Below are 21,301 nucleotides of genomic sequence, written 5' to 3'. Positions count from 1 at the left end.
GGACATGGCATTTATCATGAAAATTCAAGATTTGGCCACGTTGGGATCTATTCAGGTAACAGATTGAAGATCATACATTTGAATTTCAAAGAGCGTATCTAAGTCAGAATATAACAAGCAGCAGAGATGTAAAGAAAACCAAAGTTAAATAGAGAACAATTGCTAATTTTTGCTGACTGCTTATTACACGCTAGGCCTGTCGTAAATGCTTTCTACAAGTCATCTATCGAAGCCTCAAGAAGACGAGGAGGCAAGTACTACTATTATTAACTCCATTTTACAATGGAAACATCATGGCAGGGTTGGGTGGCTAACACCAAAGTTTCTGCCCTTAAACACTATGTTCTACTTCTTCCCATAGCAATGTATCAACGGTAGAGCAAATCTACCTAATGTCAATAAGAAAGTAACTCATGGCTCACAAACAAAAACACCTTCAAGTAACAACAACGACAAAAAATCTCTTCGGGTAACTATCGCTAATCCCCACTTCTGCCTTCAGACAAAAACAAAAATGGAGTGATCAGACATACGCCTTAGTCCCATTTCTTTATTCTAATCCTTAGTTGTCTGAATTGAAGCAAAGGTAGATAGCATGAGTACAATAAGGGTCTGTCTGGTCAATTCACAAAGTATACTCTCAAATCGGAACTGGCGTTAAGGTTTTTTGGCTCCTACACTGGACAACCTAGCACAGGAATAAACAAAGCCAACTCCATAGTCAGAGCTGAGGTTTACCATCCTTGGTGCATTCCCATCCACACTGTGTTTCAGGACATGCTTTTGCTCAAAGATTTCTCCAAAACTATTCCTTAATATTTTTTAACTCCATCTAACTAATTAGATTTTTCTGGGCAACATAAGAGGGCTTACTGCAATGGCTACAATTAGGCTGACCAAAATACCAAGCGAGTTGCATTTGTACATATTCGCCATTGTTTTTCTCAATCTGAAGGCCAGCATATGAGGCTGCTGGATGGGCACTATGGTTTCTTAAAATGATCCTGGTTTAAAAAACAAAACAAAAACAATTTAGTTATAGTTCATCAATTTAATTAACTATTCCTATTAACATACCAGAGTTGCTATTCTTTCTTAGGTCCAAGTATGATTCCTTCAACAAATATGAAGTCAAAATAGGGTTCTATCTCTATTCTATTTTGTGAGGATTCTAAAAACAAACCATTGCTACTGAAAAGCAGAGGACCTGGGTTCTAGTCCTTAGGAGTCAACTGTGCAACTCTGGCATTATGCCTCCTGTAAATGAGTGAGTTGGACAGGAAGTGCTTCAAGTCCCTCCCAGCTATAAGGTTTTAATTCATAATTTAAGTTGTTACTGTTTTCTATTCACATTAGATGTGGACGTAGGTTCCATGTCAATGACAATAGCACTTTCAATTTCCCCATTAAAGCCTACTGCATGGCATGGGGTCAGTTCAAATCCAACTGGCATTTCCTTGTTCCATCTGCTACCAAAATGTACTGTCTGTAGTTCAGGCAGTAGAGCAGTCTAAGAACAACAGATTTTCTTGGCACTTCCTGCACATATAGCACATAGGTGAGTATCAGATTATCCCTAGGAAAATACTGCAAAGAATAGCTGCCAACTCTTAGCAACTAATAGTATGCATTATTAAAAGCAAACATAACTTCCCATTCATGCATCCCACCTCATGAAATGTGTTTGGTACTTTTGGCTCCCATACATGAACCAGTATTTTTATATGTGCTCCACATTATTTCTGGGCAAAATTCAAAAATTCATAGATCACTAAAACTCATAGATAATCCTCAAATCTTCTGTTAGCTACTTGGTAACAATCTTCTCACTGTTAAGCTTTTTGCAAGAGATGCTAACCAGTAGCATTGTCAAATGGTTTGTGTTTCATATGTTTTTTCAGACAAGCTTGCTTCTTAAGGGCCCGCATAAACAAGGCATTAATTTCTCTGGATTCTTAATCTTTGGGAAGTTTGACCAAAATGCATAAAATGATCAGTCTTTTTCTTCCTTGCTAACATACTCCTTTTAAATTATTGCTTGTGGTCCTTTTTTCCCTGATTTATACCTATCTATTCTTTTTTAAAAAACAAGATTTTATTTAGCCCTGGCTGGTGTGGCTCAGTGGACTGAGCACCAGCCGGGGAACCAAAAGCTTGCCAGTTCGATTCCCAGTCAGAGCACATGCCTGGGTTGCAGGCCAGGTCCCCAGTAGGGGATGCATGACAGACAACCACACATTGATGTTTCTCTCCCTCTCTTTCTCCCTCCCTTTCCCCCTCTCTAAAAATAAATAAATAAAATATTTTAAAGAAAAATTTAAAATTTATTCTTACTTTTACAGAGGGGTAAGGGAGGGAGTAAGAGAGGGAGAGAAACATCCATGTGAGAGAGGTTGCCTCTTGTAGGTGCCCCAACTGGGAACTGAAGCTGCAATCCAGGTGTGTGCTCTGATGGGAAATTGAAACAAGGACCTTTTGCTTCGTGAGGACAACACCCAACCAAGTGAGCCACATTGGTCAGGGCTAAACATATCTATTCTTTAACTACACGTATAATTCCTAAGTCTCCCTCCTCTTACAATTTTGCTACACCTTACTGAACATGATTTATTATTATTACTATTACTTTTAATCCTCATCTGAGGATACATTTATCAATTTTAGAGAGAGAAAGAGAAACATCAGTGAGCTGTGCCACGCCCCCCCCCCCGGCCCCCATCCTGTATGCATCTGGACCAGGGCTCAAACCTGCAACCTTTTGGTGTACTCCAACCAATGAAGCAACCCAGCCAGGGCTATTATTTTCATGTATTCTCTGTTGTACAAAACTTTAATTCCCTGAGTACTCAAATAATACACAGTGTTTGTGAATTCATGATGAAAAAAGAAAAAGCAAAGATGATTCTCCCCCACACATGGCAGCTGAGAGAAAATGCAAAAATGTTTGAAAATTTTACTAGGTGATTAAAACAATGGACATGACAGCTTTGATTAGACTCAAAGACCCTGACATTGAAAGGGTCCAAACTCCTTATCTTATAGGAAAACAAAACCCAGAGAAGCTACGTGACTTGCCCAATATAAGATCTCTAACTGGATACACATTTATAATCTGACACATAAAATTACACAGTATCACCAAAGATGGTCCTTCTAACAGTTGAGAATAGCTCCATGAAGGCTGTTCCCAAGACACGTGCAGGCAGCCACAGAGGCAAAATCCCGTAGCTGGAGTCATTCCTTTAGATCAAAACATTATCTCAGAAATTCTGAAATGAATGCAACTGCTTTAGGGAAACGGGAAAGAATAAGAAAAAAACGATACTTCAGAGTACTGGGTTCTAGGTCAGTAGGTAAAAAGATCACACACAATCAAAAACGACTCTTGAAATCACCCATACTCCTAAATCACCCAGAGTCCAATATCTGTGGCTTTATTCATTGAGAACAGACCTATCTCTTCTAACGATGCCAACGCAACCAGGTTTTCCTCCTGCAATACAACAGGCCACATTTCTTTTGTTTTCAATCAGATGAAATAGCTGGACAGAATTAAAAGTTGGCTGTTCCAGAAACACCTGTCTTTAAACACTGGACTAGCACTCTGCCAGGGAAAGACATTCAGCCTTAAAGAGGGACTCGGAAGTGAAACAGAAGATCGGAATCCCGACTCTCATTCTGTTCTTATTAAGCAACCTGCTCTCACTGTGTAACGCAGCTGGCCTCGAGCACTACGTACCAGTCACTCCTCTCCCGCTCTCCTCTCAATTTTGCCTGTAAATGCAGGCAAATTTGGGCCATTAAACACGATCTGACTTCACTGTGTTACCCTCCTCCCACATTTGCATATGTATATAATGATCTGGGTTAGACTTGAGATGTGTAAGTACTACAAGAGAGATAATTAAGTCTGCACACAGGCCCTCATGAGAAGGGCAGGTCAAGTGTGGTAAGGAGTCAAAAAGCAGCCCGAGGACTCCAGGGTGTACAAGTGAGAAGGGCTGAAGGGAGTAGAAAGATCACTTTTGATGGGATAGAATTTGTTCCAAAAATAATCTTCACCATGCTCATAATTTGTCCTTGTATTCAGTTTGACAAGACACATAAAACTTTGCAACACATCTCATGATTGATTTTTAATTAGTGTAGAGGACCTACATTCTCAAGCATGTAAGTAACCACATAATTACAGAATTCACACTCTGAAAGAAACTAATCATGAGAATATTTTTCAAATAAGAACTTGATCACGGACAAATGACCTTAGAGCAGAAATAACTAAGCCAATACTAGGAAGTTCACGCAGCAGCAAAGCCAGACTGCCCCATGGAAGACCTGCCACAAAAGAGACCTGCCACGTGGGAAAACTGCACAGAGGAACAGTGATAATGAACAAGAGTTCTGCCTTAGAATGAAAGGTGCTGAGCTGTGTTGGGCTCATTAAGAAAAGAAAGGCTATGTTCACTACAAAGTTTACCTGTCTCTTAAGAAATAATTACTTCCCTGTTAATAAAACGTCCATGTCAATGGAGCCAGTTCCTGTAACTATAAATTGTCTTAATTACAGGCAGATAAAAATCTTCCTGAGCCAGGTTTAGCTTAACTCCATCGTAGGGGTCAGCATAAAGAGACATGAGTCCCTGGCTTGCACATGATGAGTTGGTCTAAACCCAGACTCAGGTGACGGGAGGTTCCCCCGCCCGGTCCTCTCACACGACTCCAGGCATTTTCACAACTTGACCACACAAAAGAACACCCAAGGCAAGTACAGGAACGCCTTTTTCAGTGGCCCTTCGTGAGATTGTAGCTGTACAAACACAGGTGTCCACAAAGCAATTTTGATGAACTTTGTACCGAATATTCCAAAGAACAGAAGCGACCTCAGCATGCCACCCATTGTGTCAATAGAGAAAGCTACCCTTGAGAGACAACAAAAGAAAAAAAAAACAATAAACAAAGGTTTATGAAACACTTCAACAGCCACATAAAATACTTGTTCTAGAGAGCAATATATTTTTCAAACCACAAAGCACACTAAGCAAAAATGTTTAATTAACCTTAATTGGGTTCCTCACTTGACAATGTAAATGGACGGAAACTACTAAAGTATTCAAACCTTCATTTTACATGCAAGTGGCTTCCAGCAAATGATAAAGCAATATTCCGGTGTGAGTGTGACAGACGGCAGTGAATTCTGGTCCTTCATAAAGGAGGAGTCAGATTCCACCAGTCCCCGGTTGGTTTAACTGCCAGGCTTCCAAGGAATTGTTTTATAAAAGGGGGCCTCGCCCTAATAAATTAAGAGTGAACAGTGGAAATGTCAAAATTGCCTGCTCTCAATGAAGCTCTAGACCACTTTGTGTCCAGACTTCAGAAAAATGACTCCTTAAAAAATTGTGTTGTGACAAGGCTAGCATTTTAAAAGAATAATAAGGATGATGACGATGATGATGATAACTGGGAGAAACTACATGGGCTGCCTGCCGCCGGTGTAAGTTGCCCAGCTGAAGGTGGTGGTTAAGTTAAAGCCAGTTCTCTCCCTTTTGGAGGTGCGCGCCGTCAGCCGGGGAAAGCCACCGGGTTTCCAACTCCCGTGGGTTTGACGGGACTGGATTAGGACTGGGATTGGCTCGTTCGAAGCCCCGGGTGGCTCAGCCAGGGGCTTGAACTATCCCTCGCAACATTTCTCCAACGCAGACCCCAAGTTATAAATGCAACTCCCCGAGAGCACAATGACAAAAAAAGCACACAAAAGGAGCAAGGCGGCCGCTCCCATCCTTACCTTTGACTTGACTTTCATATTCGGCTATGATCTCTTTGTCCTTTTTGAATCTGCTCGGAGTGGACATTATCCAGCTGTTCTGGGTTTGCTTTCAATGGGCAGGTTCGGTTAGGAGGTCACAAAGCAGTCTCCTTGCAAAGGCGGAGAGTTAGACTCTCACACGCCGGGAACCCAGAGGCGGCACCGACAGGCGGTAAAGGAGGGCGGAGGGGAGGAAAATGGGAGCGAGCCGACTACTAGATTAACCCGGGCGCTGGCACCATAGTCCTCGTATAGAACTCCCGTCGGCGATCCGGAGAGAAGCCCGCGGCTCGGAGCCGGAGAGGCCCGGGGCGCAGGCAAACTCCAGCGAGCGAGTGGCGGGGGGCGTCTCCCTGTTCACCCCACCCGGAGCCGGGCCACTTCCTCTACGACCGCTGGGCGGACGCGGGGTTAGCGCCGGCGCTCCGCACCATTGTTAGAAACCCGCACAGTGCGCTCGGGGCAGGGGCTGGGCCAGCGCGGGAGGGCGGGCGCCGGGAAACGCGTCCGCCACGAGCTCAGCGACCCTCCTCCCTTCCAGCTCCAGACACCGGCTCCGGCGCTCAGTGGTCCCGCCGGGGCTGGGGATGCTGCTGCCGCGCCCGGCGCTCTTGCGTCGGCAAAGGCTGTTGCTGCCGCCCGGGCGAACAGAAGGAGTCACAGTCCTAGAGCGAGTTCAGTTGCAGACAGGAGGGCGGCTGCAGCGCCCCGAGAAGGCGTCCTGGGCGCAGCCCCGCCGGAGTTTAGGTCTCCAGAGCCCGCTCCGCGAGGGGCCTCTGCCTCCACGGCCAACCGGCGCCGAGGCTGACTCCTTCTCCTCGTCTCCCTTTCCGCTGCTGCCCCCAGGAGGCCGCCGGCGACAGTCGCAGCGGGAGGAGCCGCGCCCCCAGTGGCCGCTAAGTTGCCGGCGCGACCACAGCCCGCGGCTCCCAGCGCCCAGCGAGCTGCGGGAGGCGGTGGCGGCGGGGTGGACCGCTCGGGACCGGTAGAGGTGGGCGGGGCTCGCGGGAGGGGACAGCGCGGTCGCCCCGGCCATTCTCTGTCCCCGCCCCTTCGGGTGTGGAAACGCCGGGCTGGCCCGGGAAGATGGACGCCTCCTGAGGCCAAGCGCAGCCCCGCCCCGTCCCTCGCGCTCCCTGCACTCTGCTCCGCGCGCGCCCGATTCGCATCCCCAGCTCCTGGGAAACCCCTTCCCAGACGGGGGACTGTTTTGGGCCGAGGGTGGTAGATCTGAAAGGGTTTCCTCTCAGACTCCATTGCAGAAACCCAGAGTCGGATGTCTCCATGACAGAAGGGATGTGACCCTGAGAAGCTGTTTCCCCGGAGGAAAATTGGAGACTGAATGGTGACCGATGTGGCTCTTAAAAATCAAAGGAGGGTGAATCTCCTCAATCGAAGCGGAAAAATACCCATCTAAAACAGTATTTTCCTCCTCCTAGAAGTAGCTCGGGGAGCTAGGATGGTGGGAAAGGTGGGGTGTGAGAATAAGTCTCACCTAGGAGGTCACTAGCTTTTTGACAGGACACATTTGCCGCTTGTGACCCTTCCTGAACTCCTCTCAAACCCCTCTCAAACATTGTGGGCCTGATTTATCAAAGTGATGTGTCCAAAGGCGTGCCCAGTGTGAAATTGTTTTCCCTGCAAGATCTGAAGAGAATAGGGAATTTTAGGCTTTGACCATCCCTTAATGTATCCAGAGATAAACTTTCAAGTTCTTCCTGTGGACCAAAATCCAAGCTAAGAGCTAGGGATTCAGTGATTAGGACCCTGCCCTAAACCATCCCACGGTCTATTGTATAAGTAAATAATTGCAGGCAGTACAATAGTGCTGCAAGAGAGAGAAATACTCCCAGCTTTGGGAGCCCAAAGAAAGGAAAAATGAACAGGATAAGAGATTTGGGGAGAAAGGCTTTCTAGAGTAGTGGTATTTGAATTGGATTTAATGGATGAATAGTGAGTAGTTTGATATCCCAGAGAGTTAGGGGTTGCATTCCGTGGAGAAAAGGGGGCAGAATACTCCAGACAACTGTAAATGGAGTTACAAGATATCTTCTGCTAAAATACCAGATCTCTGATAGGTGAAAAATAGTAATATATATACATGTTTCAACTGATAATGTGTGCACGTTGTTTTTAATTGTATAGCTTTGAAAAATAGCAAATATTTTACTTTATAACAACAGAATAGGATGTAAGAAAAAATTAAAATTTTGTTTAAGGTTTTTTTTCCATTTTGCCACACAGGAGATTTACTATGGAACCCCGAATACGCTAATTTCTTGTGTAAGAGTGTAGGGTGAAGAGCCAGAATATTGAAAGCAGAGGCTGGGAAGGAAGGTCAGGGCCAGCTGGGAGCGTCCTTCTATGCTGAGCTCTTGGACTGAGTTCTGCAGACAGCAGGGAGCCTTTTAAGTGCAGACATGTCATAATCACACAGATAATTGTTGGCAGTGTGGAAAAATGGGTTGGGCATGGGGAGAGAGAGATCAGAGGCAAGCATCGTGCTTTGGTGATAACTGTAGCCAAATCTATATGTGATTCGTATCATCCATCCATGGTGCTACTGGAATTTATTTTATATTTGCACTCAAGAAGTGTAACTTGTTATCTCAGTTTTAACTTCTTTGAAAGAAAGCTAATGTTTAAAATTCAAGAACAGTATCTTCATTATATTTGATGTCATCATGGTATCCAATAAGAGTCAATACATTTTTTGAACGTTAATGTCTCAATAATAGTACCCACCATTTCATTGTTGCTGAGGAAAGCATTTTGCATACATTCTTACAAGAATCCTACAAGGTGGACAGCATTGTCCTGATTTTACAGATGAGTACCTGGAAAGTTCAGTAAATGTGTAAAGGCCGGCCTATCCCAGAATTCTAGTCTGTATCAGCTTGCCTCCAAAGTCAGTTTTCCTAATTTTCCATCCTGCCTCATCTGAACTTATGGTCCCTTTAAACATAGGAAACACACCTACGGTGTGTGACTGATTCACGGTTTTCCCGTGGTGAAGCTCTTCTGACCCAACCATGCAGTCTGATTAACAGGTCAATTATTCTTTTCATAGTTTTCTCTTTTTCCGGTTCTCCTTATCTTTCCCATATTTAAGAGTCCTCTTCACCTGACAAAGCTAGATATGGAGAATGCCTCTGACTTAAAATCCAGAGAGCCAAGGAGACCCAAGTTTGGGAGGGAGTCAGGCAACTGTGATTCTAATTCTGTGACTTTGCTCCACCTTGTGGTAGCTGTTTTCTTAGCTGTAAAACTGGGATGGCTATTTGCACTTTGTCCCCTAAAGTTTCTACCCCTGCCACACTCCCACTCTTTAAGGGGCATGTTGTGAGAAATGTGAAGGGCCTCACGGCACGATCCATATGACATATTGATCCACCCTCTTGCTAGTGTTTTTCTTTCAGGACCATTCCAAGTTTCCAGAGGTAGAAATTACTGTACCCTCCGACTGTATACCCGGAAGCAGGTAGAGATCCTTGCAGCCACAAAGTAAACCACACATCATACTACAGTTTCACTTTGGCCCAGTGGTAATTTAAATCATATTTTAAAAGTTAAATACAGTCCTGGCTGGTGTGTCTTAGTGGACTGAATGCTGGCCTGCGGCTTGTTTCCCAGTCAGGGCACATGCCTGGGTTGTGGGCCGAGTCCCCAATAGGGGGCATGCCAGAAGCAATCACACATTGATGTTTCTTCCTTTCTCTTTCTCCCTCCCCTTCCCCTCTCTCAAAAAAAAAAAAAATGCCCTGGCTGAGTGGCTCACTTGTTTAGAGCATCATTGTACTCCAAAAAGTTGCAGGTTCAATTCCTCATCAAGGCGCATACCTAGGTTGTGGGTTTGATTCCTGGTCAGGGTGTATATAGGAGCAGCTGATTAATGTTCCTTTCTCACATTGATCTCTTTTTCTCTCTCTCTGCCCCATTCTTTCCATCTCTAAAAACAAGAAAAACATATCCTTGGGTGAGGATTTTTAAAAAGTTAAATACAAACACATTGAAGATTCAATGCCAAACTCACACAATTTTTTAAGCTATTGTTTCAGTGTCTAAGAATTTCATGACTGTGATAGGCCATCTTTCTACTTTCCTTTATGTAAGGGATTTGTTCTCAGGCTGTTGGGATGGAAAAGTGGATGTGGCCCTGCCAACCTCCTACATTTTGTTCTGATCCAGCCAGAGCAGCAGAACAGCAACTGTTGTGCAATCCTGTCTTCTGCTGTTTGGACTTCTTGACCCCTCGGCTTCTCAAATGCTTGCAGCAGGGCATTCAGAGAGTTGCATTTTGGTACCATGTACTGGGGCAGTGTGTTACAAAGTGTGACCTTCCCATTAGTCGTCTGCCTCAGAGTCACTTTGCAGTCTGCTTAGAATTCAGACCCATGGGACCTCCTCTACACTTACAGCCGCACTTCCCAACTTTCCTGTGCCCACAAGTCACCTGGGGATCTTGTTAAAATAAGGTTCTGATGCCTTCTGGAGTGAGGTCTGAGATTCCACATTTCTAATCATCTAAGCCATGCTGATGATAATGCCATTAAGACCACACTTTGAGGAGCAGGGACCCATGGGGTTCAAATTTTGGGTGAGGGGGAATTCTCCATTTGGTTCTTCCGAGTCAGGATCTTTGCCCAAGGCCAGGGGGTAGTAACAGAATATCTTTACAAAAGATTTGCTGCCTTCACTCAAGTAATGTTGACCTTGTTGAGATTTTCTTTTGTTTTCAATTTAATGTAGCTCTAAGAAACGACTGTTTTCTCTTCCAAAGTAATAAAAATTTTGTTTTAACCTTTTCATGTACAAAATAGAGATAATAATTACCCAAATGGGTTGTGGTATAGAGTAAATGCAAAGTGTGCAGAAAGGACTTGGTGCCAAGCTGCACATGTAAGTGCTGAGTAAATAAATGGTGGTTGTTCTTGTCATTGTTGTCATTATTTTGGTGCAGCAAGTTAACTTCCCAGTTTGCAGCAAAGTTTGGACAATCTTGAAGGATCTTACAGCATGTTTATCCATGTCTTATTTATCTCATTGTTTAAACCTCCTATCTTAATGGAAAATTTACTTAGTCTTCACGGGTTTGCTTTGTAATTTATTAGTTTACTTTGTCTGCATTTCCTATACACTACCTCAAATCTTTTATAGAATGATTTCTATAGTCTATTCAGTTCTAATCAACAAATATTTATTATCTATTAATGTAACAGAGTGAATTCTTAGCCTCCTGACTCCATCTTGTTCAAGCCTGCTCTGTTCTCATGCCCTTCAGGTCAGTAGTTTCTGCTTTGTCTTGCTAGAGACATGCTACTCATTAGAGGAATTCTGCCCGCAGCTTGAGCAGAAAGGGTTTTTTTTTCTTTAAGAAACTGGAAAGTGCCTCTCCCAAGGACACAAGGGGAGCATGACCACAAATCTTTGTTTTTCAAAGATTTACAGGAACCTCATGACCAGACTCACATTAACCAGTGTCGATCTTCTTCAGACACCCTGGGAGAACTCAATGTCCGCGGTTGGTCGGTCGTTAACCACCTATTGTACCTTCTGTTTCCCCTTTCATTGATGTAAAAGAAGCACGAATTCTGTATTTTCTTAAGGTAGACTTGAGTCACCACTTGGGCTCCCATCTTCTTGGTTTGCCAGCCTTGCAATGAAAGTCGCTCCCCAGGCTCAGCACCTGTCACTCAACTTACTGGCTGTTGTGCGACGAGTGGTATGAGCTTGGACTTGGTTGTACTAAGTTGAACGATCAGGCATTGTTGATGTTTGGCCATTTTCAACATAAAAGATGACAATGCCATATGAATCAACGAAATAGAACACAGCACTCTACAATGGTGTAAACAAAATTCAGTGATTAAAGACCTACTTCCAAACATTCAGTGAAGGCTCAATCGAACCCTGCCCAGATCTAAAGAAATCCCACTCACTCATAGGTTGGATTAATCCAGTGTGACTTGCCAGGTAGTCAGTGCAGAAATACTAACTATTGTTTAAAAAAAAAAAAACTTGGCCCATAATGGAACAACAGCTTGTGGAAATGGACCGTGCAAATAATCATTTCCCCTTTTCTGGCATCAGAGCAGTAAAGAAAAGCTGTCAAGAGATCTTGCCTATTTCATTCTGACGGGTTTCCCCTGTCACTCTAGAGTGCAGGTTTCCCTACACTCTAGGGAAGAGTGTAGGATGTGACAAGGAGTGGGAGCAGTCGGTGCAAGAGATGCTCAGGGGAGCGGCAGGCAAGAGCAGACCGAGAAGAAGGAGGTGGAGAAGCTAGAGGTCACAGGAACAGAAAAAGCAACAGAGACCAATAAAATGAATGATTCTTTTAAAATGATCAATTGTATCATTTAGTTCCCCTCCCCCCCAAAAAAACCACTTGTCTCTGATTTTCAAGAAAACTCTTTAAAGCTAAAATAAATCAGGGCTTTTAAATACCTTTAATTTTCTTTGACTAAAATGGCTTTGTAATATTTTTGATCAACTGCTCGAAATCGCCTGTTCCATTTTGTACAGAACAGCAGTAAAACAGACTTTGCTATGTTCACTCTCACATCCATAATTTTTAGACTCCCACACATAACTCTCTTCTCATCAGAGTTACTATTTTTTGCTTTGAAATCCTTCTATGACTTCCTGTGTGGCTGCTGCACAATATAAGCAGGATATGAATATTCAATGAGCACATCCTGATGAAAGTATTAAGCCCGCCACTTCTAAAAAAATAAAAATAAAAGATGTTTTATCACTCAGCGGAAAACAGCCAGTTGGGCAAGAAATGGTAGCTGCAATTCATTCGTCAGACTGAAAGGTGCTTTAGTGTGGGAGTCAGCTCCAACAAAAGGATTTATTATTCCAAGAAATGGATGTTTTCTAATGCTTGTATTTTAGGAAATGAATGACAGCAACCTTCTTTCTTGACATTACACCTTAGCGACACAAATTTTAAGGTCGCCTGATTTTGTCACCTGAATACAGAGTCATTTCTCACTTTACATACAGATGTTCTCCTGGTGAGGGAGCCCGGGAAGGCTGGCTTGGTAAATAGAACTCTGTTTAAATAGAATGGAGACATTTGCTACTGAAAAGAATCCTAAAGTGTAGTCTTTTGTAAAGCAAAGAACATCTTTGGAAAATGACTATTCTCTGTTCTAATGTTTTGGTATAAATTGGAATTTGTATGTATTAGGTCTTTCTTTAAAGTGGTAATTTTTAAACCAATCAGAACCAATGCTGTCTTTAAATTTATTCATTTATTTATTTGTGTAGTTTTTGTAGCAGTATTAAATTTATAGAGGGCAGAGAACATAAATTTTGATCTACTCACATAATGGAATTTACTACAGCAGTGGTACACTAACAACTATACTTATACTTGATAACACAAATGATTCATATAAGCATGATGTTGAGTAAAAGTAACAGAAACAAGTCCTAAAGGACCACATGCAAAACAAAACCACTTTTATAAAGTACACAAACATGTATAATCAATAGTATACATTCAGGCATACATATATATAATTTTTTTAAAAGACAACAAAATTATAAATAAAATTCAGGGTAGTGGTTACCACTGAAAGATGGTAGATGCAACTTACTGGGTGGTGAGTTTACAGGTGATAATTATACATCGTAAGTATGTATATATATGTATATACAAGTATGTATATGTATATGTATGTATATGTAAGTATGTATGTATATACAAGTATGTATATGTATATGTATGTATATGTATATGTATGTATATGTATACTTACATATGTATATGTAAGTATGTATAAGTAAGTATATATATGCACAGATTGTGTGTATGTGACTCTATTTTCATTTATTTGTTTTATTTTTGCTGCATATATATTTTTAAATACAAATTAAACAATGAAAGGAAGGGGAGAATGAAGGTGAAGCCATTCAGCACTATTAAGGTTTATTTAGTTGTAAGTCACTAAAGGCCTATTGAACAAATTCTACATGTGGGCATTGTTGTAGGTGCCAGAGATCCAGTGATGATAGGAGACAGATAAAATTCTTGGAGGCTTACATTTTAGTGAACAGATAGAGGAAGAGAAACTTTGTCTTCTCCTGGATTCAGTGGTTTGAAACACTTAGGGTTTGCTCCTATCAGGAGATGCATCCTGGAGCTCAGAGACACAGGGGTGGCATGGAGACATGCAGCCACACCTAGGGCCATGATCTGAGGCTCCAGACCAGTCTGTAACGGACTTCACCCAGATTGCTGGACTTTTGTTCCTGTAAGCGAGCAGATTCCCCTGTGTGGTTGATGTTGTTCTTTAAGCTGGGCTGAGATGCGTTTTCTGGTGTTCGCAAGATAGCAAGTGTCAATGGACTCAGCCCCGTTGCCGGGGGTGGCATCGCTGACTCAGGATATAGGCTGATTAATTTACTTCCCAATGTGGCAGCTAGTTTATCATTTTCATAGGACTTTCATATGCCAAATGAGTAAAGGGGGTCAACTATATGGTAACAGATGGAAACTTGACTTTTGGCAGTGAGCACACTATGGTATACACAGATATCAATTTATAATGTTGTACACCTGAAGCTTTTATGATTTTATCAACCAGTGTTGCCTCAATAAAAAACCCAAAAGCAAAAAACCCGAAACTACCTTGTAACAGAAAAGCACAGGTGAAGGGACTTGTGCATGGCCATCCACTAGGTGAAGTCCCTGGAACTTGAACACAGGCCTCTGGACCCTATGTCCTGAGAATTTTCTGTTAGCCCTTAGGAACCGAAGAAGTCAAGTTCGCTGATACAAAATTCCCCCAGTATTGGTCAATTTACATGGGCATCCTACTGAGAGTGTAATGGAATTGCATGCTCTCACTTTATTTTAAGTGATGAGCTATTCCATGCATAGAGAAAGCATAGAGAATAATAAAATAAATATCCATGTTTGCTTTTGTCAAGCTTTATCAAATCTAAATGCTGTATTTGCTTTGTATCTCATTTTCTCACTTTTTTGAAAGAAATAAACATTGCTATATCATTAAAGCTCCGTGTGTTCCTCTGACAGACTGTCCTTCTCCAGAGGTATTTTTACACAAAATCTGTGTTATCCTTCACATGCATGCTTTTATACTTTTAATACAGGCATGTGTGCTCAGAAGCAGTATGTAGTAGCAGTGTTTAAAACATGTAGCACTACTGGAGATCCTGTGGCACAATCGATTAGCGCACGGTACTTGTGGAACATGTAGCACTACAGAGCAGCAGAGCAGTGACACAAGTTGCCCCACCCCGATGACTATCTGAGACTCTGCCCCAGACAACTGAACAGGTGCCTGTTCTACAATTGGCCACACTACTAAGACAGGAAGTCAAAGCAGCTCTACCTAGTACATAGAAACAAGCACAGGGAGGCTGCTAAATTGAGGAGACAAAGAAATATGGCCCAAATGAAAGAACAGAACAAAACTGCAGAAAAAGAACTAAACAAAATGGAGATAAGCAGCTTATCAGAAACACAGTTCAACATACTGGTTATCAGGATGCTCCAGAAACTGACTGGGTACTTCAACAGCATAAAAAAACACCCAGGCAGAAATAAAGGTTACACTAAGTGAAATTAAAAACAAATCCACAGGGAAACAACAGTGGAGGGGATGAAGCTGAGAATCAAATGAATAATTTGGAACACAAGGAAGGAAAAAGAATTAAATCAGAACAGCAAGAGGAAAAAAGAATTAAAAAAAAACAAAAACAAGGAGAGGCTTAGGAACTTCTGGGACACCTTTGAATGTCCCAACATCTAAATCATGGGGTGCCAGAAGGAGAAGAGGACAGCAAGAAATTTAAAATTTATTTGAAAAAATAGTGAAAGGAACCTTCTCTAATTTGGTGAAGGAAACAGGTATACAAGTCCAAGAAGCACCCTAAACAAGATGGACCCAAAGAGGACCACACTGAGATACATCATAATTAAAATGCCAAAGATTGAAGATAAAGAGATTAAAAGTAGAAAGACAAAAACAGACAGTTACCCGCAAAGGTGTTCCCATATTACTGTCAGTTGATTTCTCAAAAGAAACTTTGTAGGCAAGAAGGGGCTGACAGGAAGTATTCAAAATTATGAAAAGCAAGGACCTACATAGATTATTCTACCCAGCAAAGCTATCATTTAGAATTGGAAGGGCAGATAAAGAGCTTCCCACGCAAAGCAAAGCTAAAGGAGTTCATCATCACCAAGCCATTATTATAGGAAGTGCTAAAGGGAATTATATAAAGAAAAGAAGACTAAATCAATGAACATTAAAATGCAATAAATTCACAACTATCAATAGTTGAAGCTAAATAACAAACCAAGCACACAAGACAGGAACAGAATCATAGATAAGGAGATCACTTACAGGGTTATCAGTCGGGAGGGGGAAGGTGGAGATGGGCGGGAAAGGTGAAGGGATTAATAATTACAAATTCGTAGGTACAGAGTAGACAGGGGGTGTTAAGAACAGTATAGATAATGGAGTAGCCAAAGAACTTATATGCATGACCCGTGGACGTGAACTAAGGACGGGGGCTATTGCTGGAGGGAATGGAGTACTGGGTGGAGGGGGCAAGGGGGAAAGTTGGGACAACTGTAAGAGCATGATCAACAAACTATATTTAAAAATAAATAAAACATGTAGTGTTAAAGCAATATAGTGTTGTTGTTTTAAAACTTTATATGAATAGTATCCTACAGTACACATCACTCTTTAATTTGCTGTCTTCTATTCATCTATTATTCTTGAGATTTGTGGTAGGCAGGAAAATGCCCACCCCATACCTGGTGCTGTGCCACCCTACCTCGGGGATTCCTAGTCCTAATTCCTGGAACCCGTGAACAGGTTAGCTTTTGTGGAAGAGGGAAATTAAAGGTTGCAGATGGAATTGACCTTAAAGGAGGAAGATTATGCTGGATTATCTGGGTGGGCCCAATGTAATCACAATGGTTTTTCTAAATTAGAGAGAGAGGTAGAAGGGGGAGAACCAGAGACAGGGCAGCATGAGAAAGGCTCAGCATGATGTTCCTGTCTTCAATGTTGCAGGAAGGATGCCATGAGACAAGGAAGGTCAGGGCCCTCTAGAAGCTGGAGGAGGCAAGTAAACAGACCCTCCCATCCAGCCTTCAGAAAGGAGCACAGCCTCACCGGCGCCTGGATTTCAGCCTAGGGGCGCTCCATTTTGCATTTCTGACTTCCAGAAATAGAATGGTAAAAGTTTGTTATTGTTTTAAGCTATTAAGTTTTTGATAATTTTTAATAGCAGCGGTAGAAAATGAATATAAGATTTTTATAGAGGCTTAATTTATTCATTTTAACTGCGATGTAGAATTCCACTGTATGTGTTCTTTGCCTATTCTCAAAATTTTATTTGGGAGAGTCAATCATGCTGCTGCATATACTTGTAGTTTGTATAGTTTCATTCGTTTTATACTGAATAATCATACCACATTTCATTTCTCTTCTGTTGATGGACATTTATGTTATTTTCAATTTTTTTGCTGTTATAAACCATGTTGCGATGAATATATTTAATTTTTTCCCCTTTTGCACATGGACAAGAGTTTTCCTATAGGGAGGTGGGCAGATAACCCTCAGGGACAATGAGTGTAATGTGCAGTCAGGTTTTTCACTTAAGGGGAGTGGAACTGCTGGACCACAGGGCTGCGCATCATTAACTTTGTTGCACGTGCTAAACTGCTCTCCGACGTGGTCGCACCCATTTCAACTCTTCCAGCAGAGCCTGAAGGTGCCCAAATTTGACTTCTAGATTTTTGCCAATATGATGAATCTAAACTGGTATCTCCTTTTTATTTCTATTTGCGTTTCCCTGATTACTAGCAAGGATGAACATGTTTACATGTGTTTATTGGCTGTTTGTCTTTCCCCTTCCTTGAATTGTCTGAGTAATGTGAAACAATGCAGGAGACACACTCGCTTGTACAGGATGTGTGCCTGTGAGCATGTAACTGGGTCCCCATAGGCTTTGATGGTTGTTTAAGCAGGACATATACAATTTCCACAATGTTAAAATGAAATGTACACAAGGAACTAATGCATGTATTACATTTGATAAAATATAAGTAGTCACATTTGTCTTTTCACATTAAGAATAACTTAAGAACTATTTCAGTTCTGAGAAACCTGAACACTGCTCTTCTGACAAAAATTTCCTACTTTTTGGGTTTCTGACTGTGCAATCAAACTTCAATAACACAAACCCATCTTTCATTAAATAAGGAACACATTCTGGATTCTAACCAGTTCATTTTAAAAGAATGAAAGCCCCTAACAATGGATGTTGACTTGAGTCTTACATTTTGTCCAGGAGAGACTTGACAAAAAATCATGCCTGGGAGGTGGTAGCCAGGTGCTCTGTTCAGTGGTTCTAAAATGCAGTATGGGAGACAATCGCTCACTCAGAAAGTCTCTCGTCCAAAATTCAACAGCGTTCTTTTTCCTGGTTCCATTCACTCCTCCAGTCCCCGGTTGAGAAGTACCAGAAGCAAACTCAGGAAACCATGGGTTTCACCGCTCCCTCTTCTGGACAAAGCAGAAATCGCACCATGAGCGCCATCCACTTCCACGGCTTATTACAATGAAAATTTTGTTTCTGTATTTCTACTTTATAACTCAAATCTATAAAAATATATATGTAAAAAATTCAAAATGATATGAAGGGTGGGCAAAAGCTGGCTTACAGTTTGTATGGAAAATACAATTAATAAATAATGATACATATACAAACTCTGTTCTGAGTACTCACAATTGTGATCCTACTTTTGCCCCACCCTGCATTTTATGTATCTACCTACTGTCTCCCATCCATCTGTTACAGACAGAACTATACAGGTAAGCACTTGATAGGGAACTTGGATTGTTTTTTCTCTTTTCTCCTAAGTCTGTGTGACAATAAAGCATTTTAAAACATTATCAACTGGTCATTTATTCTTGATGATGTCTTTTCCTTATATACTAAGTATTGTCTATGTTTTAATTCTGTCAATGTAAGAAACATCCAAACCTGCACAGAACTTTTGTAAGAATTTACTTGAGGCAGAGGGCACACCTGGAAGCAAGATCTCAACAAACTGAGGAGAATGCTTCCTAGAATGACCATTTCATATTTACTGAGATCAAGAAGGATTGAGAGGAAATATGTGTGTTTTGTGTGTGTGTTTTATATGTGTGTGTCTTTATATGTGTGTTTTGGAAGAGGAAGATAACAAACACAGGTCTAGTTATATAGATTAACATGCATGAAAGTTATCCAAATGGAGCTCGAAGAGTCATTTTAGGACCAGTGACCCACAGTCAGATGTCAAACCACTTGAAGCAAAGTGGGCCTCTACTTCCCTCTGAGGGTACTGAGGAACTACCACCCCCGTGAACTGATTTTCAGGGATCCCTTCTGTGTTGAATTCATTCTGATGGAAGGAGACGACCGATACCTTTTGCCTGCAGTTAGTGGTTCTGTAGCTCTCAAGGCAGTTAACTTGCCAGACTAGCACCCCTGGAGCCTCGGTCTCCTGAACTGGTTCTCCTGGAGGGTCTCAGGCTCAGCCGATTTTAGAGGGGGAAAAATGCTGCCCCCAGGTCCCTTTGCTGCCACTGAGATGCCACTAAATGTTATATATCCTTTAAAATCAAGTCAAGACAAGTCTGGAAGCTTTACTCTGGGACAAACAGATTTTTCTATGAATTCCTATAGACCTTTGTAAACATTTATTGGAATTCTTAGCACAAATATTCTGTAATTATTTATATAGTTCTCTCTGCTACCAGGACAGAACTAGTTTGTTTGTTTTTTAATTTAAATTTTTATTCTTAATATTTAGGCAAGTTCCTGGTACATAGTGTATGTTACAAAATATCAGTGTTTAATGTATAAATGCATTCTACTGCCTGGTTACTTCTCGAGCTGGAAAATTATCTGGTGTTGATAGAAAAGCAGCCTGTGATAGTGGGGTCCTGCTCCATCCAGCATTGGTCTCAAATGGTATTTCTGGTTCAATGAAGTTTGAATTCAGACCTGGATATTTTTTCTGGAACTTCATGGACTGCAACTTTGTAACAGAAACCACCAGAAATATTTAGGTAGATTTCCAACTAGTTCTAGAGGCAACTGATGGCTTAGAGTTGGCCTCTTACTAAGTTACTCACAAACTCCATCCGGTAAGAAAGAATGTGGGAGGACGTGAGAAAATTTCCTTTGATGTGATTCACTTGCCTTGACCCCTGGTCTCAACATTTCAAAGGCTTTACTGGCAACAAGTACATCAATTCAGAGAGCATTCTTTGAAAGGACTATGGGCAACAGCAAGTACCACATAAAGAGAAAGATGACCCAGTCTTGTTGGTGAAATACAGTAGAGAGATTTCTTTAACCTAGTCACAGGAGAACTGTGTTGCAACCTTGAACCTGGAAGCACGCCTGTTTCAGGAAAAGACAAAATGGGGACACAGAGATGAAGTGCAAGGTCATAGTTTTGAGTAGGCTCTTTGGGTTTAGAAGTCAGCGCAAGTAACCAGGAGTGAAGAGGGATGAAGGTTCAAGAAAGGAGGGAGTTCTGAAGATACACAGTGGGGAAAAAAAAGGCAATCTGGCAATTCACCGGCACTGGAGCTGGAAACCCACGAGGCACCGTCATGGCAGCTCTAGAACCGTCAGTTCTCTCGTTGAACTTGTTCCAGGCATCGTTGCTGCTCTGAGCCCCGATCTACCTCACAGCTCCCACTCCATGGCATCCTTTTGGTTTCTGCTCCTGCAGCTGACGCCGAGGTTCTCAGGATTTCCTAGTTCACAAAGGCTCTGAACTAGCTGCCTGCCTCAGTTATTATTATCTTCCGGTACTAATGTTCAGGGTCATCAGGAAGCTTATTGACAGGGCACCCTTGAGTAAAGTGTCCGTAGTTGTCACTTGAAATGTGTCACAACAGAGGAGAGACACATGTATAAAATGGCTCTGTACACGTGGCATAGTAGCAGGGAGTTTCCCCAGAATTGAATCGGGTTGGGTGGGCTCCATGAGTCTTCACTACAATGTTAAGGCAAGGTCCTTCATCTCCAGGCTGCCAGACCTTCTGATGACGTGGAGACCCCTGTGTAAGCTCCAGGTCCATGAACGTGTGGGAGAATTTATACCTACTGAATACCTATGGCCATTCATACAATGAGACAAAAAGAATCCCATCATTAACAATGATGTTAATCCTCCAGTTTCACAGAAATTAAGCCACGGGATTCCTGAGGAAATAATAAGCCAGGCAAAGCAACAGATGGAGTCCCTCTGCCCCCGGAGCCCAGGGACCTGAACACACAGACCACTCATTGGCCTTAACCTAGGCCACTGCTCTCCAGGGGCCCCGGGCAGCCTTGGCAGGAAGTCCCCTTCTGAGTTGGCTAGTCTTTCTCTGTCCTTCAATGACAACTTCTGTAGAGTTTAGGCACTAATTTTCTAGTTCTGACTGCCCTGGG

General features: G+C 42.2%; 1 protein-coding gene across 2 annotated transcripts in view; it reads right to left on the bottom strand.

Moving 5' to 3' along the window:
• Positions 1-6,612, bottom strand: part of SRGAP1 (SLIT-ROBO Rho GTPase activating protein 1) — a 267,456-nt gene extending 260,844 nt beyond the window's left edge. For both annotated transcript variants that reach the window (XM_037063067.1, XM_037063068.1), the window contains exon 1: positions 5,783-6,612. In XM_037063067.1, the coding sequence (XP_036918962.1) occupies positions 5,783-5,849 (67 nt within the window). In that variant the 5' untranslated portion in view covers positions 5,850-6,612. The remainder of the gene's footprint in view (positions 1-5,782) is intronic.
• Between the last annotated feature and the right edge of the window lie 14,689 nt (positions 6,613-21,301).

The sequence above is a fragment of the Sturnira hondurensis genome, unplaced genomic scaffold (genome assembly GCF_014824575.4).
Source record: "Sturnira hondurensis isolate 20B ecotype Veracruz unplaced genomic scaffold, ASM1482457v3 Scaffold0014384, whole genome shotgun sequence".
NCBI lineage: Eukaryota > Metazoa > Chordata > Mammalia > Chiroptera > Phyllostomidae > Sturnira > Sturnira hondurensis.
Note: the sequence above shows the minus strand (reverse complement) of the source record. Positions and strands in the feature narration are given on the sequence as shown.